This window comes from Scyliorhinus torazame, chromosome 8 (genome assembly GCF_047496885.1).
Source record: "Scyliorhinus torazame isolate Kashiwa2021f chromosome 8, sScyTor2.1, whole genome shotgun sequence".
In the NCBI taxonomy this organism is placed as follows: Eukaryota; Metazoa; Chordata; class Chondrichthyes; order Carcharhiniformes; family Scyliorhinidae; genus Scyliorhinus; species Scyliorhinus torazame.
Genome location: NC_092714.1, coordinates 175,183,921 through 175,209,115, shown reverse-complemented (window position 1 = coordinate 175,209,115; position 25,195 = coordinate 175,183,921). Strand labels below are relative to the sequence as shown.

At 53.2% G+C, this 25,195-nt stretch overlaps 1 protein-coding gene across 1 annotated transcript in view; it reads right to left on the bottom strand.

The window, feature by feature from the left end:
• LOC140428896 (piezo-type mechanosensitive ion channel component 2-like) overlaps positions 1-25,195 on the bottom strand; it is a 319,011-nt gene that overhangs the window by 122,602 nt on the left and 171,214 nt on the right. Inside the window, exons 26-28 of the mRNA XM_072515544.1 lie at positions 8,853-9,096; positions 5,811-5,907; positions 688-856 (exon numbers count right to left, since the gene is read on the bottom strand). Of these exons, the coding sequence (XP_072371645.1) occupies positions 688-856; positions 5,811-5,907; positions 8,853-9,096 (510 nt within the window). The remainder of the gene's footprint in view (positions 1-687; positions 857-5,810; positions 5,908-8,852; positions 9,097-25,195) is intronic.

The following is a 25,195-nucleotide window of genomic DNA, read 5'->3' as shown; positions in this document are numbered from 1 at the left end:
AGGATTAGATAGGATGGACAGTGAGAGCCTTTTTCCTCGGATGGTGATGTCTAGCATGAGGGGACATAGATTTAAATTGAGGGGAGATAGATATAGGACAGATGTCAGAGGTAGATTCTTTACTCAGAGAGTATCTAGGGTGTGGAATGCCCTGCCTGCAACAGTAGTGGACTCACCAACACTAAGGGCATTCAAATGGTCATTTGATAGACATATGGACGATAAGGGAATAGTGTAGATGGGCTTTAGAGTGGTTTCACAGGTCGGCGCAACATCGAGGGCCGAAGGGCCTGTACTGCGCTGTAATGTTCCATGTTCTATGCTGCTTTAAAAGGGTGTTTAACTCTGAGTTTAACTAAGCAAAAATCTTGTTGGGAAATGTTCATAGAACTACTGTCAACTCTCAATGTAATCTTGTGTGTTTAAATTTTCTTCTCTCAATAAACGTGCAAACTTTATATTTAAAATCTCCAAAAGTGGTTGGACATTTTTCTCCTGACTTCAGTGCGGATACTTTCTCAGAATAAAATACAAATTGCAAATTGTTGTGATAGCTTGCCAAATTTCCCTTTGGGTTTTAGGCTGTCTGGCAATGATCACCTTCCACTTCATAACACACTGTTTAGAAGAGGTTCCTGGTGAAGTGGGTTAGCCAGAGTGCATGCTTTATGAACTTTGCGTTCTTACCTTGCTGCCAGCAGTTTGGAAGCCTTCAGATCTGCCACTACATGCAGGAAGTAGTAACTCAGAAAGACCCTCCTCTGGGCTAGTAGGAAAAGAAAACAGGTGCTGTCCCATATAATGCCTGCCTGCTTATTCGGGACTTCGCAGGCTTCTTGCAGGTCATCCGTGTTTGCTGAAAACACATGATGGAAACTTGGTAAAACCTTATGAGAAATCTGAGTGCAACAGTAGAGAGCCAGCCAGCAACCTTTGGGTTAAGTTTCGTTCCTGCCAATTTTGCCCACTCCTCTCCTGAAGGGGCTGCCTTTGGTCCAATTGAGGGATGCTAACCTGGAGTCTCCCGGGACAGTGAACTATCAGGAATCATCTAATAAGGAAAAAAGAAAGAATATATGGGGTGGGATTCTCCGCGAACCGGCGGGACGGGCCACTCCGGCACTGAGGAGTGGCGTGAACCACTCCGGCATCGGGCCGCCCTGAAGGTGCGGAATCCTCTGCACCTTCAGGGGCTAGGCCGGCGCCGGAGTGTTTGGCACCGCGCCAGCCGGTGGGGAAGGGCTTGGCGCCACGCCAACTGGCGTCGAAGAGCCTCCGCCGGCCGGCGCAAGTTGGCGCATGCACGGGAGCACCAGCGTTTTCGTCATCCCAGTGCATGCGCAGGGGTGTTCTTCTCCGCACCGGCCATGGTGGAGATTGACAGCGGCCGATGCGGAGGGAAAGAATGCCCCCACGGCACAGGCCCGCCCACGGATCGGTGGGCCCTGATCGCGGGCCAGGCCATGGTGGGGGCACCTCCCGGGGCCAGATCCCCCCGTGCCCCCCCCCCCCCCCCCCGAGGACTCTGCAGGCCGCCCGTGGAGCCAGGTCTCGCCGGTAAGGACCTGTTGTGATTTACGCCGGCGGGCGGCCACTTGACCCATCGCGGGGGGAGAATCGCCGGGGGGGGGGGGGCACGGCCAATGGCCCCCGACCGGCAAGGCGCGATTCACACCCGGCAAAACTCCGGCGCCGGAGAATTCGGCAGCCGGCAGTGGCGGGATTCACACCGCCCCCTGGCGATTCTCCGACCTGGCGGAGGTCGGAGAATCCTGCCCATGATTTCCAATAAATGCAGGAAGGTGGAGCTTCATGAGAAGGGACCTGTCTGAGCAATCAATGGTGGGAGCTTGTGGACAGGTTGGTTAGAGGCAAGAGGTCATTTTATAATGTATCGTGGGATAAGTCTAGAGTCGGTAACGTGAGGTTCAGACAATAGTCACCTTCCAACGTCTCTCAACCTGGTCACTTTTTCTGAGGTACCTCGACAGTGCGCGTTGGCAGGTTACTTAACAAAATGGGCAGCACAAACCAACACTTACCAAATAGTGGGACTTCCGTTGATGGCCATGGAGTGAGCCCCCGATTTAGGGTGTGAGGTGCATGAGCACTGAGAGTTGCAGTACTCCTCAGGTGGGACCTGTTTATGGCTTATCAGATGAGGATTGTTACGAGCAAGAGATAGCAGTCTGTCCGAGGGAATCATATAGAAACACAGGATGGATTTTTATGGTTCTGTCGTGGTGGGGGCTGGGCCATTCTTTGGCAGGACTCGGAGGCCTTACTGGTGGGAGAGGCTGTAAAATTTTGCCATAGTGCCAATCAACCAATTCACAGTTTTACATCATCTATTATTAGTCTCTTGTTATCTTCAACAAGGATTGATTAGACATCAGTCCATCAAAAGGATATTACCCAATCACTGTGACCCACGCATCAGTTGACAATGATCCATGCCATCATATGGTAATCTATTCGCAAAGTTGACTTTTCTTTCCTCCCCTGCTCCCCAGATTATTCAACACCACATTAAGTCTACATTTATATACTGATCCTTTTTAAAAAATTCATTTCTGGGATGTGGGCGTCGCTGGTTAGACCTAGCTGCCCTTCAAAAGGTGGTGAGTTGCCTTCTTGAACCACTGCAGTCCCTGAGGTATAGGTACTCCCATAGTGTGCTTAGGGAGGGAGTTCCAGGATTTTGACCCAGTAACAGTGAAGGAGCGGCGATATATTTCCAAATCGGGGTGGTGAGTGACTTGGAGGGGAACCTCCAGGTGGTGGGGTTACCAGGTATCTGCTGCTCTTGTCCTTCTAGATCGTAGTGGTCGTGGGTTTGGAATCTTGGGGAGTTACGGCAGTGCATCTTGTAGATGGTACACACGGCTCCCACTGTTCATTGGTGGTGGAGGGTTTGAATGTTTGTGGAAGGGGGAGCAATCAAGTGGGCTGCTTTGTCCTGGATGGTGTCGAGCTTCTTGAGTGTTGTTGGAGTTGCATTCATCCAGGCAAGTGGAGAGTATTCCGTTACACTCCTGACTAGTGCCTTGTAGATGGTTTGGGCTGTCAGGAAGTGAAATACTCGCTGTAGGGTTCCTAGCCTTTGACCTGCCCTGGTAAAACAGACAAGTTATGTTGAAATTTTATCTTGAGCCTTTGTTAGACCACACTTAAGAGTTTTGAGCATGCCTCTGGTCTCCGTATAACAAAAAGACTATGACACCAAGAAGCACTTGTGAAAGTACAAAAAAGATTTAGAAGGATGTCACCAGAGGTGTGAGCTGGAGCTCTTTTCTCTGTAAAATGAAAGAATGAGCAATGACCTGATCGAATAGCACACTAGTTAACACTGTTCGATGGACAGCCTCTTTACTGGGACCAATATGGGCAGACTCCAACTCTCAGGTCCTAATTAATGGGACTGCAATGGGTAGGTAGCAGTCCACCCTGCAGTATATGTCGAAAACCTGCAGCGAATAAGGGGAGTTTGGATTATTGACTGGGTGGCACGGTAGCATGGTGGTTAGCACTGTTGCTTCACAGCTCCAGAGTCCCAGATTCGATTTCAGCCTTGGGTCACTGTCTGTGTGGAGTGTGCACATTCTCTCCTTGTCTGCGTGGGTTTCCTCCGGGTGCTCCAATTTCCTCCCACAAGTCCCGAAAGACGTGCTTGTTAGGTAATTTGGACATTCTGAAATTCTCCCTCCGTGTACCTGAACAGGAGTGTGGCGACTAGGGGCTTTTCACATTAACTTCATTGCAGTGTTAATGTATGCCTACTTGTAACAATAAAGATTATTATTATTATTGTTATTATTATTACTGATCAATTGTAACCCCCAGGAAGTTGATTGTGGGGGATTCAGCGATGGTAATGCCATTGAATGTAAAGGGGCGATGGTTAGATCCTCCTTTTTAGGAAATGGTCATTGCCTGGCACTTGTGTGGTGCAAATGTAACTTGCCACTTGTCAGTCCAAGCCTGGATATTGTCCAGGTCTTGCTGCATTTGGACATGGACTATTTCAGTATCTGAGGAGTCGCGAATGGTGAAATGTGACCATCCCCGCTTCTGACATTATGATGGAAGGGAGGTCATTGATGAAGCAGCTGAAGATGGTTGGGCCTAGGACACTACCCCGACAAACTCCTGCAGTGATGTCTTGGAGCTGAGATGATTGACCTTCAACCACCACAACCATCTTCCTTTGTGCCAGGTATGACTCCAACCAGCGAATAGATTTCCTCCTGATTCCCATTGACTCCAGTTTAACTAGGGCTCCTTGATGCCACATTTGGTCAAAAGCTGCCTTGATGTCAAGGGCAGTCACTCTCACCTCACCTCTGGCATTCAGCTCTTTTGTCCATGTTTGAACCAAGGCTGTAATGAGGTCAGGAGCTGAGAGACACTGGCGGAACCCAAACTGAGCGTTCATGAGCTGGTTATTGCTGAGTAATGACAGCACTGTCGATGATTCATTCCATCACTTTGCTGATGATGGAGAGTAGACCGATAGGGCAGAAATTGGCGGGATTGGATTTGTCCTGTTTCTTGTTTACAGGACACACCTGGGAGACTTTCCATGTTGCCAGGTAGATACAGATGTATTGGAACAGCTTGGCTAGGAGTGCGGCAAGTTCTGGAGCACAAGTCTTCAGTACCATTGCCGGAATATTGTCAGAGCCCATAGCCTTTGCAGTATCCAATACCTTCAGCCGTGTCTCAATATCACGTGGGGTGAATCGTATTGGCTGAAGACTGATTTCTGTGATGCTGTGGACCTCCGGAGATTAACCTTAATTACTTTACTTGGTAGCACCCTAATAATGAACTGGGAACCACAATCTGACGTTCTGACAGTGATGAGTGTGACAATAACATCTGCATTTATAGAATGCCTTGAAAGCAGTAAAGTATTACCAGAGCACAAGTGAGGAAAATCTGACACTGAACGACCAAAGGAAATGTTAGGGCAGGTGACCAAAGGTTTGTTCAAAGATGTTGGGTTTTTCAGGAGTGTCTGAAAGCTGAGGTGAGTGATGGAGAGGTGGAGAGGTTCAATAAGGTATTCCCAGAGTTCAGAGATGAATGCACTACTGTCAGTGGTGGATCGACTGAAATCAAGGTGCACAAGAGACTGGAATTGGAGGATAGCAGAGATTTTGGATCTTTATTAGGCTGGAAGAGATTACGGAGATAGGAAGGACTGAAGCCAAAAAAGGATTTGAAAATGAGGAGAGTGTTTCAAATGGAGGGGCTGTCAGACTAGGAGCTAATGTAGTGAACACAACGGTTACAGGTGAAGAGAACTTTGCACACGTTATATCAGCAGAGGTTAGATGACCTCAGTTTACGAAGGGTACAAGGTTGGAGACCAGCCAGGAGAACACTGGAATAGTCAAGTCTAGAATTAACAAAGTCATGCATAAGGGTTTCAAGCAGATGAGACAGGGGCAGGCGACATTATGTAATTAGAAGTAGATAGTCTTGCTGATGGAAAAGATGAGGTCAGACACTCAACTGAGGTCAAATATGATGCCAAGGTTGTGAAAAGTCTGGTTCACTCTGAGACAGTGACCAAGGAAAGGGATGGAGTCAGTGGCTAGGGAACTTAATTTGTGATGAGGCTGAAGACATTGGTTTTTCCAGTATTTAATTGAAGGAAATTTCTGCTAATCCAATTCTGGATACCGGACATGCAGTGTGATGAGACAGAGACAGTGTAGGAGTCCTTACATCATGTAACCCTACATCAGGAATTTCCTTCCTTCGAACTTTACAGAGTGATGGACCAAACAGTGATCACTCACGTAGATCGTACTCTTTGATGGTACAAGCCATGCCAAATGTCTGGACCACCCAGCAGTTCTTCTCAAGTAAACTCTCCAAGTAGACGCAGGAACCAATCTGCCAGGGAGCAATTACAACACTGATTAGTTTTTCAATAAAGTTTCCATAGCAACGGTCATTCCATGTCCTTGGCGAGTGTTAGGAGTCAAGCTCCAATAATTATATCTCTTTGTTAAATCAAAGAATGGCAGAATGGTCACAGTGTGGAAGAAGGCCATTCGGGCTCATCGCGCCTGCAGCGGCTCTCCCAATGAGCGACTCACCTCGTTGCCCTCCCCCGCCTCCTCCCCGTAATCCTGCACACTCTTCCCTTTCATTAGCAGTTTAATGCACCGATTGAACGTGCTCCCGCTGCCACACTCTCAGGCAGTGCATTCCAGATCCCAACCCCTTGCTCCGTGAAAATGTTTCTCTTTGTGTCGCCTTTATTTCTTTTGACAATTCCTTTATATCTGTGCCCTCTCATTATTGAGACCTTCGCAAGGGGGGACTACCCACACTGTGCAGACCCTTCTTGATTTTGAGCACCTCGATCAAATCTCCTCTCAACCTTCTCTTCACCAAGGAAAAGAGTCCCAACGTCTCCAGTCAACGTAACCAAGATTCCTCATTGGTGGAAGCATTCTCATGCATCTTTTCTGCACCCTCTCCAAGGCTTTCACCTCCTTCCTAAAAGTCAGCTTGAGGCTCCTTCAATCTTATGCTGAAAGTCAACAAACTTGAGAACTGGAGGGCTATTTAGCACAGTGGGCTAAATCGCTGGCTTTTAAAGCAGACCAAGGCAGGCCAGCAGCATGGTTCAATTCCCGTACCAGCCTCCCCGAACACGCGCCGGAATCTGGTGACTAGGGGCTTTTCACAGTAACTTTATTTGAAGCCTACTTGTGACAATAAGCGATTTTCATTTCATTTTTCATTTCAACCAACATCCAGGAGCACGTACACACAGATTCTGGTTAAATGCATACAACCTGCTCAAGGACACACTACATTAAGTATATATTACAGCTTAACTGTCCATTCTCAGTTTATCGTATATTCCTGATTAAATGTACATACTTGTTTAAATGTACGTATACATACGTAATTGGTCAGTGTGAATTGGTGGTTGAGTACACATTGTCAATCAAATGAAGACTTTGCTTATTTTTGGTTATTATGTGTGGAAACTTGGTAGTGTTTATATTGTTAGTCACACTTACATTGTGGGTTTGAGCTGAATGTGTATCTTGATTCACATTCAGCTCAAACTTGCCCCATGAGGCCATTGCTGATCATTGACCTCCATGTTAATCTTGCTCTAGATCATCTTGGTTTAGTTGTCTGAATTGTTTGTTTATTCTGAGTTTAGTGTATTACTTAGTTAATTGCTCTTTATGGGTTATCTAATTTTTTGGTGAAGTAGATATTCCTGGTTAATTATACAGCCCGTCATGTTAATGTACCAGCTTAACACAGAATGTCCACAGTGTCTCAGGTGTTATTGGTAGATCCAGATGTGAGAAGCTAATTCTTATCGCCTTGCCACAATCCTTCCCCACGAATTTCATTTGTATGCTTGCTTAATTCCTCCTGAAAAGCCATGAAACTGTAGCTATTTGTGACAAGGGAATTCCACATTTACCCGGTGAATAAAAACTCCCCCATTAATCTTCCCTTTATATGTTAGAATATCCAATGCAGAAACAGGCTATTCAGCCCAGCAGATCCATGCTGATGTCTCTACTTCCAACCAACCTCTTCCAAATACATCTCTGCAGCACAACCTTGGCTTCCATTCCCCCCTCCCTGCACGCACTCTGTTCAATTTACACTGAGAGGCTCTTGCACATCCATTTAAACTTCTAAAGTCTATATACAATCTACCATAGACAATAACGCCTGAAGAAAATCTCTATGAGCTCCAACCTCCTGGAACAGAGGACTATGGTGTGGGCAAACAGTCGGTAGTACTGTGGAACCTTTGACAGATCGGAAACAGCCAAGAGTTATAAGGCAGTGCTCCAATTCCAGGATTCACAGAAGTGAATCTTCACTGTCTGCGGGTAAAGGAAGGGTTGAATTTTGTGAACCCGCACAGCGGAATGACAGGAGGGGGGAGTCATAAAAATCGGACGGATATCATTAATCCACCTGCTCCCTTACCAGCAGTAGGGGGAGGATGGGGGCGGGTGTGGATGCGGTATTGGGTGTTCTGCGCACCCATGGGCCAATTGAGGCCCTTAGTTAACGCCCCCCCCCCACACCCCTGTTGCTGCTGCTGGGACTTTACTCACAACAGCCAAGTATCCAGCCGCCATGTTTCACGGGATTGTTGGTGGCCAGGAAAGGGATGGAGGTGGGTGCCTCCTTTCTGGGCCTACTGAGTCAATCAGGGGTACTTTGTAAGATATTTCTGCACCATGGTGTTTCCCCTCCACCCACCTCAAACCACAAATCTCCACACTGGGGCCTACAAGCCTGGTCTCTGGGAGATCCTGGACTAAGGATCCAACACAGCTCAATTCCATCTGTGTCCTGCTGCAGTCTCAACGTGGGCAGCATTCCCAGTGTTCCTGTTGGAACCAAAGACAAGCCAGCCATAAGATTGGTCAGTAGCTCCAGGAGGCCTCTCTGATGAGGTCAAAAGGGCCCACCTCAAGCCACTCAACAACTCAATGGCGGTTAAATGGTTGCGGGCAAGCCGCTGAAGCAGAGACAGGCTCATCCCAACATTTGGGTTAGGGTTTGGCGACCCGGACCCAGTGTTCAATTCTGGCAAAGTGAATTGCTGCCTTTTATAGAACCCACTGGGGTCTCACCTTATCCAAATCAATGGAATGAAAAATCACAATGACTCTATAAACGCCGTCTCGCCAGCAATGAGCGCTCTCATGAGAATGAATATTTAAAAAATTGGATATGTGCCTCACACAAACCTATGCTGTGTAAACTCCCGGATATGTCTCTTGGTCAGGACAGACTATGCCAGTGTGTCAGATCGGTCAGAGCGCGGTACGTACTGATAATACATTCTTTATCACAATCACCAGTATGGTGTAGCCAATCAAGTAGTCCCAGTGCCTGAGGACAACCTTGACGGGCTTCAGGAGCAGTTGTCCTCCGAACAGCATGAAGTAGAAGCAGGCCACCAGGTAACCCATGCAGAAGATGTTGATTCTGATCGTCCCAGTGATGAAGATTAGGCACAGCACAAACCAAAACAAATAGCTGAAAACAACCACCTTCAGCATGTCTAAATAAGACCTAGAAATAAAATTGAGAGAAACCAATTAAACTCAATACTGTAAATAAGCAGAGTGTCACCAGAACACCCACTTACACCACCAACATTTTCTTACTGAAACAAAATGACAACTAGTGTTGTGCACTGGTGTTAGATATCCTGTGGAAATCTTCACGGAAAGTGGAATCGTCCAAAATCTAAAATGGGTCGTCAGTCAGACTGACACCATGTGTCATCCAAATGTGAACACCAGGCAGTTCCTTTATAATTGTTCCCAATAAAATGTTGTTCTCTGCACAAAACTGCCAAATTCCACTCATGGACAAGGTGTACTGGTGACCATAAATCTCAGAGTCTGTGGACCGTGTGTTGTCCCAAAAGAAATGAGGGGAGAATCCTGTATGATTCCCCTGGGAAGGGAATATATCTGGCCCTGTACTTTGCTCAGTCTGTGGTGGGACCTGGCCCAGTACTGCGCCCAGTCTGGGGTAGTGTCTGCTCTACTGTACGCAGTCTGGGGTGGGATCTGGCCGTGTACTGTGCCCAGAGTAGGGTAGTGTCTACCCTGTGTTGTGCCCAGTCTGGGGTGGGATCTGGCCGTGTACTGTGCCAGTCTGGGGTAGTATCTGCCCTGTACTGTGCCCAGTCTGGGGTAGTGTTGCCCTGTCCTGTGCCCAGTCTGGGGTAATGTCTGCCCTATACTGTGCCCAGTCTGGGGTAGTGTCTGCCCTATACTGTGCCCAGTCTGGGGTAGTGTCTGCCCTATACTGTGCCCAGTCTGGGGTAGTGTCTGCCCTATACTGTGCCCAGTCTGGGGTAGTGTCTGCCCTGTATTGTGCCCAGTCTGGGGTAGTGTCTGCCCTGTATTGTACCCAGTCTGAGGTCGTGTCTGCCCTGTATTGTGCCCAGTCTGGGGTTGTGTCTGCTCTGTACTGTGCCCAGTCTGGGGTAGCGTTGCCCTGTACTGTGCCCAGTCTGGGATAGTGTCTGCCCTATATGTGCCCAGTCTGGGGTAGTGTCTGCCCTATACTGTGCCCAGTCTGGGGTAGTGTCTGCCCTATACTGTGCCCAGTCTGGGGTAGTGTCTGCCCTGTATTGTGCCCAGACTGAGGTAGTGTCTGCCCTGTATTGTGCCCCATCTGGGGTCATGTCTGCTCTGTACTGTGCCCAGTCTGGGGTAGTGTCTGCCCTGTATTGTGCCCAACCTGGGGTCGAGTCTGCCCAGTATTGTGCCCAGTCTGGGGTAGAGTCTGCCCTGTACTGTACCCAGCCTGGGGTAGTGTCTGCCCTGTACTGTGCCCAGTCTGGGGTAGTGTCTGCCTTGTACTGTGCCCAGTCTGGGGTGGTGACTGCCTTGTACTGTGCCCAGTCTGGGGTAGTCTCTGCTTTGTACTGTGCCCAGTCTGGGGTAGTGTCTGCCCTGTACTGTGCCCAGTCTGGGGTAGTGTCTGCCCTGTACTGTGCCCAGTGTGGGGTAGTGTCTGCCCTGTACTGTGCCCAGTCTGGGGTGGTGTCTGCCGTGTACAGTGCCCAGTCTGGGGTGGTGTCTGCCCTGCTCTGCGCCCAGTCCCGGGTAGTGTCAGCTCTGTACTGTACCCAGTCTGGGGTAGTGTCAGCTCTGTACTATGCCCAGTCTTGGGTAGTGTCTGCCCTGTACTGTGCCCAGTCTTGGGTAGTGTCTTGTACTGTGCCCCGTTTTGGGTAGTGTCTGCACGCTACTGTGCCCGGTCTTGGCTAGTGTCTGCCCTGTACAATGCTCAGTCTCGGTGGTGTTTTGTACTGTGCCCAGTCTGGGGTAGAGTCTGCCCTGTACTGTGCTCAGTCTCGGTGGTGTTTTGTACTGTGCCCAGTCTGGGGTAGTGTCTGCCCTGTACTGTACCCAGTCTGGGGTAATGTGTGCCCTGTACTGTACCCAGTCTGGGGTAGTGTCTGCCCTGTACTGTGCCCATCCTGGGGCAGTGTCTGCTCTGTACTTTGCCCAGTCTAGGGTAGTGTCTGCCCTGTACTGTGCCCATCCTGGGGCAGTGTCTGCCCTGTACTGTGCCCAGTCTGGGGTGGTGTCTGCCCTGTACTGTACCCAGTCTGGGGTAGTGCCTGCCCTGTACTGTACCCATCCTGGGGAAGTGTCTGCCCTGTACTGTGCCCAGTCTTGCGTAGTGTCTGCCCTGTACTGTGCCCCGTCTTGGGTACAGTCTGCCCTGTACTGTGTCCAGTCGGGCGTAGTGTCTGCCCTGTACTGTGCCCAGTCGGGGGTACTGTCTGCCCTGTACTGTGCCCAGTCTGGGGTACTGTCTGCCTTGCACTGTGCCCAGGCTGGGGTAGTCAGCCCTGTACTGTGCCCATTCTGGGGTAGTGTCTGCCCTGTACTGTGCCCATCCTGGGGCAGTGTCTGCCCTGTACTGTGCCCAGTCTGGGGTAGTCAGCCCTGTACTTTGCCCATTCTGGGGTAGTGTCTGCCCTGTACTGTGCCCAGTCTGGGGTAGTCAGCCCTGTACTTGCCCATTCTGGGGTAGTGTCTGCCCTGTACTGTGCCCAGTCTGGGGCAGTGTCTGCCCTGCACTGTGCCCAGGCTGGGGTAGTCAGCCCTGTACTGTGCCCAGTCTGGTGTACTGATTGCCCTGTACTGTGCCCAGTCTGGGGTATTGTCTGCCCTGTACTGTGCCCAGTCTGGGGTACTGTCTGCCCTGTACTGTGCCCAGTCTGGGGTAGACAGCCCTGTACTGTGCCCAGTCTGGGGTAGTGTCTGCCCTGTACTGTGCCCAGTCTGGGGTAGTGTCTGCCCTGTACTGTGCCCAGTCTGGGATAGTGTCTGCCCTATATGTGCCCAGTCTGGGGTAGTGTCTGCCCTATACTGTGCCCAGTCTGGGGTAGTGTCTGCCCTATACTGTGCCCAGTCTGGGGTAGTGTCTGCCCTGTATTGTGCCCAGACTGAGGTAGTGTCTGCCCTGTATTGTGCCCCATCTGGGGTCATGTCTGCTCTGTACTGTGCCCAGTCTGGGGTAGTGTCTGCCCTGTATTGTGCCCAACCTGGGGTCGAGTCTGCCCAGTATTGTGCCCAGTCTGGGGTAGAGTCTGCCCTGTACTGTACCCAGCCTGGGGTAGTGTCTGCCCTGTACTGTGCCCAGTCTGGGGTAGTGTCTGCCTTGTACTGTGCCCAGTCTGGGGTGGTGACTGCCTTGTACTGTGCCCAGTCTGGGGTAGTCTCTGCTTTGTACTGTGCCCAGTCTGGGGTAGTGTCTGCCCTGTACTGTGCCCAGTCTGGGGTAGTGTCTGCCCTGTACTGTGCCCAGTGTGGGGTAGTGTCTGCCCTGTACTGTGCCCAGTCTGGGGTGGTGTCTGCCGTGTACAGTGCCCAGTCTGGGGTGGTGTCTGCCCTGCTCTGCGCCCAGTCCCGGGTAGTGTCAGCTCTGTACTGTACCCAGTCTGGGGTAGTGTCAGCTCTGTACTATGCCCAGTCTTGGGTAGTGTCTGCCCTGTACTGTGCCCAGTCTTGGGTAGTGTCTTGTACTGTGCCCCGTTTTGGGTAGTGTCTGCACGCTACTGTGCCCGGTCTTGGCTAGTGTCTGCCCTGTACAATGCTCAGTCTCGGTGGTGTTTTGTACTGTGCCCAGTCTGGGGTAGAGTCTGCCCTGTACTGTGCTCAGTCTCGGTGGTGTTTTGTACTGTGCCCAGTCTGGGGTAGTGTCTGCCCTGTACTGTACCCAGTCTGGGGTAATGTGTGCCCTGTACTGTACCCAGTCTGGGGTAGTGTCTGCCCTGTACTGTGCCCATCCTGGGGCAGTGTCTGCTCTGTACTTTGCCCAGTCTAGGGTAGTGTCTGCCCTGTACTGTGCCCATCCTGGGGCAGTGTCTGCCCTGTACTGTGCCCAGTCTGGGGTGGTGTCTGCCCTGTACTGTACCCAGTCTGGGGTAGTGCCTGCCCTGTACTGTACCCATCCTGGGGAAGTGTCTGCCCTGTACTGTGCCCAGTCTTGCGTAGTGTCTGCCCTGTACTGTGCCCCGTCTTGGGTACAGTCTGCCCTGTACTGTGTCCAGTCGGGCGTAGTGTCTGCCCTGTACTGTGCCCAGTCGGGGGTACTGTCTGCCCTGTACTGTGCCCAGTCTGGGGTACTGTCTGCCTTGCACTGTGCCCAGGCTGGGGTAGTCAGTCCTGTACTGTGCCCATTCTGGGGTAGTGTCTGCCCTGTACTGTGCCCATCCTGGGGCAGTGTCTGCCCTGTACTGTGCCCAGTCTGGGGTAGTCAGCCCTGTACTTTGCCCATTCTGGGGTAGTGTCTGCCCTGTACTGTGCCCAGTCTGGGGTAGTCAGCCCTGTACTTGCCCATTCTGGGGTAGTGTCTGCCCTGTACTGTGCCCAGTCTGGGGCAGTGTCTGCCCTGCACTGTGCCCAGGCTGGGGTAGTCAGCCCTGTACTGTGCCCAGTCTGGTGTACTGATTGCCCTGTACTGTGCCCAGTCTGGGGTATTGTCTGCCCTGTACTGTGCCCAGTCTGGGGTACTGTCTGCCCTGTACTGTGCCCAGTCTGGGGTAGACAGCCCTGTACTGTGCCCAGTCTGGGGTAGTGTCTGCCCTGTACTGTGCCCAGTCTGGGGTAGTGTCTGCCCTGTACTGTGCCCAGTCTGGGGTAGTGTCTGCCCTGTACTGTGCCCAGTGTGGGGTAGTGTCTGCCCTGTACTGTGCCCAGTCTGGGGTAGTGTCTGCCCTGTACTGTGCCCAGTCTGGGGTAGTGCCTGCCCTGTACTGTGCCCATCCTGGGATAGTGTCTGCCCTGTACTGTGCCCAGTCTTGGGTGGTGTCTTGTACTGTGCCCAGTCTGGGGTATTGTCTGCCCTGTACTGTGCCCATCCTGGGGCAGTGTCTGCCCTGTACTGTGCCCAGTCTGGGGTAGTGCCTGCGCTGCACTGTGCCCAGTCTGGGGTAGTGTCTGCCCTGCACTGTGCCCAGGCTGGGGTAGACAGCCCTGTACTGTGCCCAGTCTGGGGTAGTGCCTGCGCTGCACTGTGCCCAGTCTGGGGTAGTGCCTGCCCTGTACTGTGCCCAGTCTGGGGTTGTGCCTGCCCTGTACTGTGCCCATCCTGGGGTAGTGTCTGCCCTGTACTGTGCCCAGTCTTGGGTGGTGTCTTGTACTGTGCCCAGTCTGGGGTAGTGCCTGCCCTGTACTGTGCCCAGTCTGGGGTCGGGTCTGACCTGTACTGTGCCCAGTCTGGGGTAGTGTCTGCCCTGTACTGTGCCCAGTCTGGGGTAGTGCCTGCCCTGTATTGTGCCCAGTCTGGGGTAGTGTCTGCCCTGTATTGTACCCAGTCTGAGGTCGTGTCTGCCCTGTATTGTGCCCAGTCTGGGGTTGTGTCTGCTCTGTACTGTGCCCAGTCTGGGGTAGCGTTGCCCTGTACTGTGCCCAGTCTGGGATAGTGTCTGCCCTATACTGTGCCCAGTCTGGGGTAGTGTCTGCCCTATACTGTGCCCAGTCTGGGGTAGTGTCTGCCCTATACTGTGCCCAGTCTGGGGTAGTGTCTGCCCTGTATTGTGCCCAGACTGAGGTAGTGTCTGCCCTGTATTGTGCCCCATCTGGGGTCATGTCTGCTCTGTACTGTGCCCAGTCTGGGGTAGTGTCTGCCCTGTATTGTGCCCAACCTGGGGTCGAGTCTGCCCAGTATTGTGCCCAGTCTGGGGTAGAGTCTGCCCTGTACTGTACCCAGCCTGGGGTAGTGTCTGCCCTGTACTGTGCCCAGTCTGGGATAGTGTCTGCCTTGTACTGTGCCCAGTCTGGGGTGGTGACTGCCTTGTACTGTGCCCAGTCTGGGGTAGTCTCTGCTTTGTACTGTGCCCAGTCTGGGGTAGTGTCTGCCCTGTACTGTGCCCAGTCTGGGGTAGTGTCTGCCCTGTACTGTGCCCAGTGTGGGGTAGTGTCTGCCCTGTACTGTGCCCAGTCTGGGGTGGTGTCTGCCGTGTACAGTGCCCAGTCTGGGGTGGTGTCTGCCCTGCTCTGCGCCCAGTCCCGGGTAGTGTCAGCTCTGTACTGTACCCAGTCTGGGGTAGTGTCAGCTCTGTACTATGCCCAGTCTTGGGTAGTGTCTGCCCTGTACTGTGCCCAGTCTTGGGTAGTGTCTTGTACTGTGCCCCGTTTTGGGTAGTGTCTGCACGCTACTGTGCCCGGTCTTGGCTAGTGTCTGCCCTGTACAATGCTCAGTCTCGGTGGTGTTTTGTACTGTGCCCAGTCTGGGGTAGAGTCTGCCCTGTACTGTGCTCAGTCTCGGTGGTGTTTTGTACTGTGCCCAGTCTGGGGTAGTGTCTGCCCTGTACTGTACCCAGTCTGGGGTAATGTGTGCCCTGTACTGTACCCAGTCTGGGGTAGTGTCTGCCCTGTACTGTGCCCATCCTGGGGCAGTGTCTGCTCTGTACTTTGCCCAGTCTAGGGTAGTGTCTGCCCTGTACTGTGCCCATCCTGGGGCAGTGTCTGCCCTGTACTGTGCCCAGTCTGGGGTGGTGTCTGCCCTGTACTGTACCCAGTCTGGGGTAGTGCCTGCCCTGTACTGTACCCATCCTGGGGAAGTGTCTGCCCTGTACTGTGCCCAGTCTTGCGTAGTGTCTGCCCTGTACTGTGCCCCGTCTTGGGTACAGTCTGCCCTGTACTGTGTCCAGTCGGGCGTAGTGTCTGCCCTGTACTGTGCCCAGTCGGGGGTACTGTCTGCCCTGTACTGTGCCCAGTCTGGGGTACTGTCTGCCCTGCACTGTGCCCAGGCTGGGGTAGTCAGCCCTGTACTGTGCCCATTCTGGGGTAGTGTCTGCCCTGTAATGTGCCCATCCTGGGGCAGTGTCTGCCCTGTACTGTGCCCAGTCTGGGGTAGTCAGCCCTGTACTTTGCCCATTCTGGGGTAGTGTCTGCCCTGTACTGTGCCCAGTCTGGGGTAGTCAGCCCTGTACTTGCCCATTCTGGGGTAGTGTCTGCCCTGTACTGTGCCCAGTCTGGGGTAGTGTCTGCCCTGCACTGTGCCCAGGCTGGGGTAGTCAGCCCTGTACTGTGCCCAGTCTGGTGTACTGATTGCCCTGTACTGTGCCCAGTCTGGGGTATTGTCTGCCCTGTACTGTGCCCAGTCTGGGGTACTGTCTGCCCTGTACTGTGCCCAGTCTGGGGTAGACAGCCCTGTACTGTGCCCAGTCTGGGGTAGTGTCTGCCCTGTACTGTGCCCAGTCTGGGGTAGTGTCTGCCCTGTACTGTGCCCAGTCTGGGGTAGTGTCTGCCCTGTACTGTGCCCAGTGTGGGGTAGTGTCTGCCCTGTACTGTGCCCAGTCTGGGGTAGTGTCTGCCCTGTACTGTGCCCAGTCTGGGGTAGTGCCTGCCCTGTACTGTGCCCATCCTGGGATAGTGTCTGCCCTGTACTGTGCCCAGTCTGGGGTAGTGCCTGCGCTGCACTGTGCCCAGTCTGGGGTAGTGTCTGCCCTGCACTGTGCCCAGGCTGGGGTAGACAGCCCTGTACTGTGCCCAGTCTGGGGTAGTGCCTGCGCTGCACTGTGCCCAGTCTGGGGTAGTGCCTGCCCTGTACTGTGCCCAGTCTGGGGTAGTGCCTGCCCTGTACTGTGCCCATCCTGGGGTAGTGTCTGCCCTGTACTGTGCCCAGTCTTGGGTGGTGTCTTGTACTGTGCCCAGTCTGGGGTAGTGCCTGCCCTGTACTGTGCCCAGTCTGGGGTCGGGTCTGACCTGTACTGTGCCCAGTCTGGGGTAGTGTCTGCCCTGTACTGTGCCCAGTCTGGGGTAGTGCCTGCCCTGTACTGTGCCCAGTCTGGGGTTGTGTCTGACCTGTACTGTACCCAGTCTGGGGTAATGTGTGCCCTGTACTGTACCCAGTCTGGGGTAGTGTCTGCCCTGTACTGTGCCCATCCTGGGGCAGTGTCTGCTCTGTACTTTGCCCAGTCTAGGGTAGTGTCTGCCCTGTACTGTGCCCATCCTGGGGCAGTGTCTGCCCTGTACTGTGCCCAGTCTGGGGTGGTGTCTGCCCTGTACTGTACCCAGTCTGGGGTAGTGCCTGCCCTGTACTGTACCCATCCTGGGGAAGTGTCTGCCCTGTACTGTGCCCAGTCTTGCGTAGTGTCTGCCCTGTACTGTGCCCCGTCTTGGGTACAGTCTGCCCTGTACTGTGTCCAGTCGGGCGTAGTGTCTGCCCTGTACTGTGCCCAGTCTGGGGTACTGTCTGCCCTGCACTGTGCCCAGGCTGGGGTAGTCAGCCCTGTACTGTGCCCATTCTGGGGTAGTGTCTGCCCTGTAATGTGCCCATCCTGGGGCAGTGTCTGCCCTGTACTGTGCCCAGTCTGGGGTAGTCAGCCCTGTACTTTGCCCATTCTGGGGTAGTGTCTGCCCTGTACTGTGCCCAGTCTGGGGTAGTCAGCCCTGTACTTGCCCATTCTGGGGTAGTGTCTGCCCTCTACTGTGCCCAGTCTGGGGTAGTGTCTGCCCTGCACTGTGCCCAGGCTGGGGTAGTCAGCCCTGTACTGTGCCCAGTCTGGTGTACTGATTGCCCTGTACTGTGCCCAGTCTGGGGTATTGTCTGCCCTGTACTGTGCCCAGTCTGGGGTACTGTCTGCCCTGTACTGTGCCCAGTCTGGGGTAGACAGCCCTGTACTGTGCCCAGTCTGGGGTAGTGTCTGCCCTGTACTGTGCCCAGTCTGGGGTAGTGTCTGCCCTGTACTGTGCCCAGTCTGGGGTAGTGTCTGCCCTGTACTGTGCCCAGTGTGGGGTAGTGTCTGCCCTGTACTGTGCCCAGTCTGGGGTAGTGTCTGCCCTGTACTGTGCCCAGTCTGGGGTAGTGCCTGCCCTGTACTGTGCCCATCCTGGGATAGTGTCTGCCCTGTACTGTGCCCAGTCTGGGGTAGTGCCTGCGCTGCACTGTGCCCAGTCTGGGGTAGTGTCTGCCCTGCACTGTGCCCAGGCTGGGGTAGACAGCCCTGTACTGTGCCCAGTCTGGGGTAGTGCCTGCGCTGCACTGTGCCCAGTCTGGGGTAGTGCCTGCCCTGTACTGTGCCCAGTCTGGGGTAGTGCCTGCCCTGTACTGTGCCCATCCTGGGGTAGTGTCTGCCCTGTACTGTGCCCAGTCTTGGGTGGTGTCTTGTACTGTGCCCAGTCTGGGGTAGTGCCTGCCCTGTACTGTGCCCAGTCTGGGGTCGGGTCTGACCTGTACTGTGCCCAGTCTGGGGTAGTGTCTGCCCTGTACTGTGCCCAGTCTGGGGTAGTGCCTGCCCTGTACTGTGCCCAGTCTGGGGTTGTGTCTGACCTGTACTGTACCCAGTCTGGGGTAGTGTCTGCCCTGTACTGTGCCCAGTCTGGGGTAGTGCCTGCCCTGTACTGTGCCCAGTCTACGCTGGGACCTGGCCCAGTACTATACCCAGTTTGGGGTAGTGTCAGCCCTGTACTGCGACCAATCTGGGTAGTGTCTGCCCTGCACTGTGCCCAGTCTGTGATAGTGTCTGCCGTGTTCTGCGCCCTGTCTGGGGTAGTGTCTGCCGTGTACTCTGCCCTGTCTGGGGTAAGTGCGTGAGGTGATTAGCAGAGACACAGAATAAAAGAGTGCGACGAGAGTGACCAAGACACAGGATAAATGAGCACGAGGAGGGAGGCGGAGACACAGGGTTAAAGAGCGTGAGGGGAGCAGCAGAGACACAGAGTAAAAGAGGGTGAGGAGAGTGTCAGACACAGGGTGAATGAGCGATAAGAGAGCGGCAGAGACACAGAGTGAAAGACCGTGAGGAGAGCGGCAGAGAAACAGGGTAAAAGGGCGTAAGGAGAGCGGCAGAGAAACAGGGTAAAAGAGTGTGAGAAGAATGGCAGAGACACAGGGCGGGTGTCGTCCATAAACGGCGAGGCGGGCAACTCCAGCGGGACGGAGTGCCGCGAAGCACTCCGGCGTCGGTTGCCCCAAAGGTGCGGACCTTCAGGGGCTAGGCCCGCCCCGGAGTGGTTTGCGCCCCGACGGCTGGCGGGAAAGGGGCTTGCGCCATGCCAACTGGTGCCGAACGGCGTCCGCTGGCTGGCGCGAGTTGGCGCATGCGCGGGTGCGCCAGCGTGTGCTGGCGTCATCCCCGTGCATGCACAGAGGGCTTCGTTGCCGCACCGGGAATGGCGGACGGTACAGCCTTCGGTGCGGAAAGATAGAGTGCCCCAACGGTACAGGCCCGCCCGCGGATCGGCGGGCCACGATCACGGGCAAGGCCACCGTGGGGGCACCTCCCGGGGCCAGATTCCCCCCGCGCCCCCCCAAGAACCCCGGAGGCCGCCCGCGCCACCAGGTCCCGCCGGTAAGGACCTATTCCAATTTACGCAGGCTGCACTGGCAAAAAACGGGCGGGACTTCGGCCATCGCGGGCTGGAGAATTCGGGCGGCCCTGGGGCCCATTGAGTCGCACCGGTCCCCGCCATTCTCCGAGGCGGGCGGCACAATTCACGCCCGGGCGAATTTTGGGGAGCCGGAGAATTCAGAGGACGGCAGGGGTGTGATTCACGCCGGCCCCCGGCGATTCTGCGACCAGGCGCGGGGTCGGAGAATCCCGCCCACAGAGTAAAAGAGTGTGAGGAGAGCGGCAGAGACACAGGGTAAAAGAGCGTGAGGAGAGTGGCAGAGACACAGGGTAAAAGAGTGTGAGGAGAGTGGCAGAGACACAGGGGAAAAGAGTGTGAGGAGAGTGGCAGAGACACAGGGTAAAAGAGCGTGAGGAGAGTGGCAGAGACACAGGGTAAAAGAGCGTGAGGAGAGTGGCAGAGAAACAGGGTAAAAGAGTGTGAGGAGAGCGGCAGAGACACAGGGTAAAAGAGCGTGAGGAGAGCGGCAGAGAAACAGGGTAAAAGAGCGTGAGAAGAACGCCAGAGACACAGAGTAAAAGAGTGTGAGGAGAGCGGCAGAGACACAGGGTAAAAGAGCGTGAGGAGAGTGACTGAGACACAGGGTAAAAGAGCCTGAGAAGAACGCCAGAGACACAGGGTAAAAGAGCGTGAGGAGAGCGGCAGAGACACAGGGTAACAGAGCGTGAGATGAATGCCAGAGACAAAGAGTAAAAGAGTGTGAGGAGAGCGGCAGAGACACAGGGTAAAAGAGCGTGAGGAGAGCGGCAGAGAAACAGGGTAAAAGAGCGTGAGAAGAACGCCAGAGACACAGAGTAAAAGAGTGTGAGGAGAGCGGCAGAGACACAGGGTAAAAGAGCGTGAGGAGAGTGACAGAGACACAGGGTAAAAGAGCGTGAGAAGAACGCCAGAGACAGAGTAAAAGAGTGTGATGAGAGTGGCAGAGAAACAGAGTAAAAGAGCGTGAGAAGAACGCCAGAGACACAGAGTAAAAGAGTGTGAGAAGAGTGGCAGAGACACAGAGTAAAGGAGTGTGAGGAGAGCGGCAGAGAAACAGGGTAAAAGAGCGTGAGAAGAACGCCAGAGACACAGAGTAAAAGAGTGTGAGGAGAGCGGCAGAGACAAAGAGTAAAAGAGTGTGAGGAGAGCGGCAGAGGCACAGAGTAAAAGAGTGTGAGGAGAGCGGCAGAGACACAGGGTAAAAGAGCGTGAGAAGAACGCCAGAGACAAAGAGTAAAAGAGTGTGAGGAGAGCGGCAGAGACACAGAGTAAAAGAGTCTGAGATGAATGCCAGAGACACAGAGTAAAAGAGCGTGAGGAGAGCGGCAGAGGCACAGAGTAAAAGAGTGTGAGGAGAGCGGCAGAGACACAGGGTAAAAGAGCGTGAGATGAATGCCAGAGACACAGAGTAAAAGAGCGTGAGGAGAGCGGCAGAGACACAGGGTAAAAGAGTGTGAGGAGAGCGGCAGAGACACAGAGTAAAAGAGTGTGAGGAGAGCGGCAGAGAAACAGGGTAAAAGAGTGTGAGCAGAACGGCAGAGACACAGGGTAAAAGAGCGTGAGGAGAGCGGCAAAGAGACAGGGAGAAAGAGCGTGAGGAGAGCGGCAGAGACACAGGGTAAAAGAGCGTGAGATGAATGCCAGAGACACAGAGTAAAAGAGCGTGAGGAGAGCGGCAGAGACACAGAGTAAAAGAGTGTGAGGAGAGCGGCAGAGACACAGGTTAAAAGAGTGTGAGGAGAGTGGCAGAGACACAGGGTAAAAGAGCGTGAGGAGAGTGGCAGAGACAAAGAGTAAAAGAGTGTGATGAGAGCGGCAGAGACACAGGGTAAAAGAGCGTGAGAAGAGTGACAGAGAATCAGGGTAAAAGAGCGTGAGAAGAGTGGCAGAGAAACAGGGTAAAAGAGCGTGAGGAGAGCGGCAGAGACACACAGTAAAAGAGTGTGAGGAGAGCAGCAGAGACACAGAGTAAAAGAGCGTGAGAAGAGTGACAGAGAAACAGGGTAAAAGAGCGTGAGGAGAGCGGCAGAGACAAAGAGTAAAAGAGCGTGAGGAGAGCGGCAGAGACACAGGGTAAAAGAGTGTGAGATGAATGCCAGAGACACAGGGTAAAAGAGCGTGAGGAGAGCGGCAGAGACACAGGGTAAAAGAGTGTGAGGAGAGCGGCAGAGAAACAGGTTAAAGAGTGTGAGAAGAGTGGCAGAGAAACAGGGTAAAAGAGCTTGAGGAGAGTGGCAGAGACACAGAGTAAAAGAGTGTGAGGAGAGCAGCAGAGACACAGGGTAAAAGAGTGTGAGGAGAGCGGCAGAGACACAGGGTAAAAGAGCGTGAGAAGAGTGGCAGAGAAACAGGGTAAAAGATCGTGAGGAGAGCGGCAGAGACGCAGGGTAAAAGAGTGTGAGGAGAGCAGCAGAGACACAGGGTAAAAGAGAGTGTGAGGAGAGCGGCAGAGAAACAGGGTAAAAGAGTGTGAGGAGAGCAGCAGAGAAACAGGGTAAAAGATCGTGAGGAGAGCGGCAGAGACGCAGGGTAAAAGAGTGTGATGAGAGCGGCAGAGACACAGAGTAAAAGAGCGTGAGAAGAGTGACAGAGAATCAGGGTAAAAGAGCGTGAGAAGAGTGGCAGAGAAACAGGGTAAAAGAGCGTGAGGAGAGCGGCAGAGACACACAGTAAAAGAGTGTGAGGAGAGCAGCAGAGACACAGAGTAAAAGAGCGTGAGAAGAGTGACAGAGAAACAGGGTAAAAGAGCGTGAGGAGAGCGGCAGAGACAAAGAGTAAAAGAGCGTGAGGAGAGCGGCAGAGACACAGGGTAAAAAAGTGTGAGATGAATGCCAGAGACACAGGGTAAAAGAGCGTGAGGAGAGCGGCAGAGACACAGGGTAAAAGAGTGTGAGGAGAGCGGCAGAGAAACAGGTTAAAGAGTGTGAGAAGAGTGGCAGAGAAACAGGGTAAAAGAGCTTGAGGAGAGTGGCAGAGACACAGAGTAAAAGAGTGTGAGGAGAGCAGCAGAGACACAGGGTAAAAGAGTGTGAGGAGAGCGGCAGAGACACAGGGTAAAAGAGCGTGAGAAGAGTGGCAGAGAAACAGGGTAAAAGATCGTGAGGAGAGCGGCAGAGACGCAGGGTAAAAGAGTGTGAGGAGAGCGGCAGAGAAACAGGGTAAAAGAGTGTGAGGAGAGCAGGAGAGAAACAGGGTAAAAGATCGTGAGGAGAGCGGCAGAGACGCAGGGTAAAAGAGTGCGAGGAGAGCAGCAGAGAAACAGGGTAAAAGATCGTGAGGAGAGCGGCAGAGACGCACGGTAAAAGAGTGTGAGGAGAGCAGCAGAGACACAAGGTAAAAGAGCGTGAGAAGAGTGGCAGAGAAACAGGGTAAAAGAGCGTGAGGCGAGTGGCCGAGACACAGAGTAAAAGAGCGTTAGATGAATGCTAGAGACAAAGAGTAAAAGAGTGTGAGGCGAGTGGCCGAGACACAGAGTAAAAGAGCGTGAGATGAATGACAGAGACACAGAGTAAAAGAGCGTGAGGAGAGTGGCAGAGACACAGGGTAGCAGAGCTTGAGATGAATGCCAGAGACAAAGAGTAAAAGAGTGTGAGGAGAGTGGCCGAGACACAGGATAAAAGAGCGTGAGAAGAGCAGCAGAGACACAGAGTAAAAGAGCCTGAGAAGAACGCCAGAGACACAGGGTAAAAGAGCGTGAGGAGAGCGGCAGAGACACAGGGTAACAGAGCGTGAGATGAATGCCAGAGACAAAGAGTAAAAGAGTGTGAGGAGAGCAGCAGAGAAACAGGGTAAAAGAGTGTGAGAAGAGTCACAGAGAAACAGGGTAAAAGAACGTGAGGAGAGCGGCAGAGACACAGGGTAAAAGAGTGTGAGGAGAGCAGCAGAGAAACAAGGTAAAAGATCGTGAGGAGAGCGGCAGAGACACAGGGTAAAAGAGTGTGAGGAGAGCAGCAGAGAAACAAGGTAAAAGAGCGTGAGGAGAGCCACAGAGACACAGGGTAAAAGAGCGTGATGAGAGCGGCAGAGACACAGGGTAAAAGAGTGTGAGGAGAGCGGCAGAGACACAGGTTAAAAGAGCGTGAGGAGAGTGGCAGAGACACAGGGTAAAAGAGCGTGAGGAGAGTGGCAGAGACAAAGAGTAAAAGAGTGTGATGAGAGCGGCAGAGACACAGAGTAAAAGAGCGTGAGAAGAGTGACAGAGAATCAGGGTAAAAGAGCGTGAGAAGAGTGGCAGAGAAACAGGGTAAAAGAGCGTGAGGACAGCGGCAGAGACACACAGTAAAAGAGTGTGAGGAGAGCAGCAGAGACACAGAGTAAAAGAGCGTGAGAAGAGTGACAGAGAAACAGGGTAAAAGAGCGTGAGGAGAGCGGCAGAGACAAAGAGTAAAAGAGCGTGAGGAGAGCGGCAGAGACACAGGGTAAAAGAGTGTGAGATGAATGCCAGAGACACAGGGTAAAAGAGCGTGAGGAGAGCGGCAGAGACACAGGGTAAAAGAGTGTGAGGAGAGCGGCAGAGAAACAGGTTAAAGAGTGTGAGAAGAGTGGCAGAGAAACAGGGTAAAAGAGCTTGAGGAGAGTAGTAGAGACACAGAGTAAAAGAGTGTGAGGAGAGCAGCAGAGACACAGGGTAAAAGAGTGTGAGGAGAGCGGCAGAGACACAGGGTAAAAGAGCGTGAGAAGAGTGGCAGAGAAACAGGGTAAAAGATCGTGAGGAGAGCGGCAGAGACGCAGGGTAAAAGAGTGTGAGGAGAGCAGCAGAGACACAGGGTAAAAGAGTGTGAGGAAAGCAGCAGAGACACAGGGTAAAAGAGAGTGTGAGGAGAGCGGCAGAGAAACAGGGTAAAAGAGTGTGAGGAGAGCAGCAGAGAAACAGGGTAAAAGATCGTGAGGAGAGCGGCAGAGACGCAGGGTAAAAGAGTGTGAGGAGAGCAGCAGAGACACAGGGTAAAAGAGCGTGAGAAGAGTGGCAGAGAAACAGGGTAAAAGAGCGTGAGGAGAGCGGCAGAGACACAGGGTAAAAGAGCGTGAGATGAATGCCAGAGACAAAGAGTAAAAGAGCGTGAGGCGAGTGGCCGAGACACAGGGTAAAAGAGCGTGAGGCGAGTGGCCGAGACACAGAGTAAAAGAGCGTTAGATGAATGCCAGAGACAAAGAGTAAAAGAGTGTGAGGCGAGTGGCCGAGACACAGGGTAAAAGAGCCTGAGAAGAACGCCAGAGACACAGGGTAAAAGAGCGTGAGGAGAGCGGCAGAGACACAGGGTAACAGAGCGTGAGATGAATGCCAGAGACAAAGAGTAAAAGAGTGTGAGGAGAGTGGCCGAGACACAGGATAAAAGAGCGTGAGAAGAGCAGCAGAGACACAGAGTAAAAGAGCCTGAGAAGAACGCCAGAGACACAGGGTAAAAGAGCGTGAGGAGAGCGGCAGAGACACAGGGTAACAGAGCGTGAAATGAATGCCAGAGACAAAGAGTAAAAGAGTGTGAGGAGAGCAGCAGAGAAACAGGGTAAAAGAGTGTGAGAAGAGTGGCAGAGAAACAGGGTAAAAGAGCGTGAGGAGAGCGGCAGAGACGCAGGGTAAAGGAGTGTGAGGAGAGCAGCAGAGAAACAAGGTAAAAGATCGTGAGGAGAGTGGCAGAGACACAGAGTTAAAGAGTGTGAGGAGAGTGGCAGAGACACAGGGTAAAAGAGCGTGAGAAGAGTGGCCGAGACACAGGGTAAAAGAGCGTGAGGCGAGTGGCCTAGACACAGGGTAACAGAGTGTGAGGAGAACGCCAGAGACACAGGGTAAAAGAGCG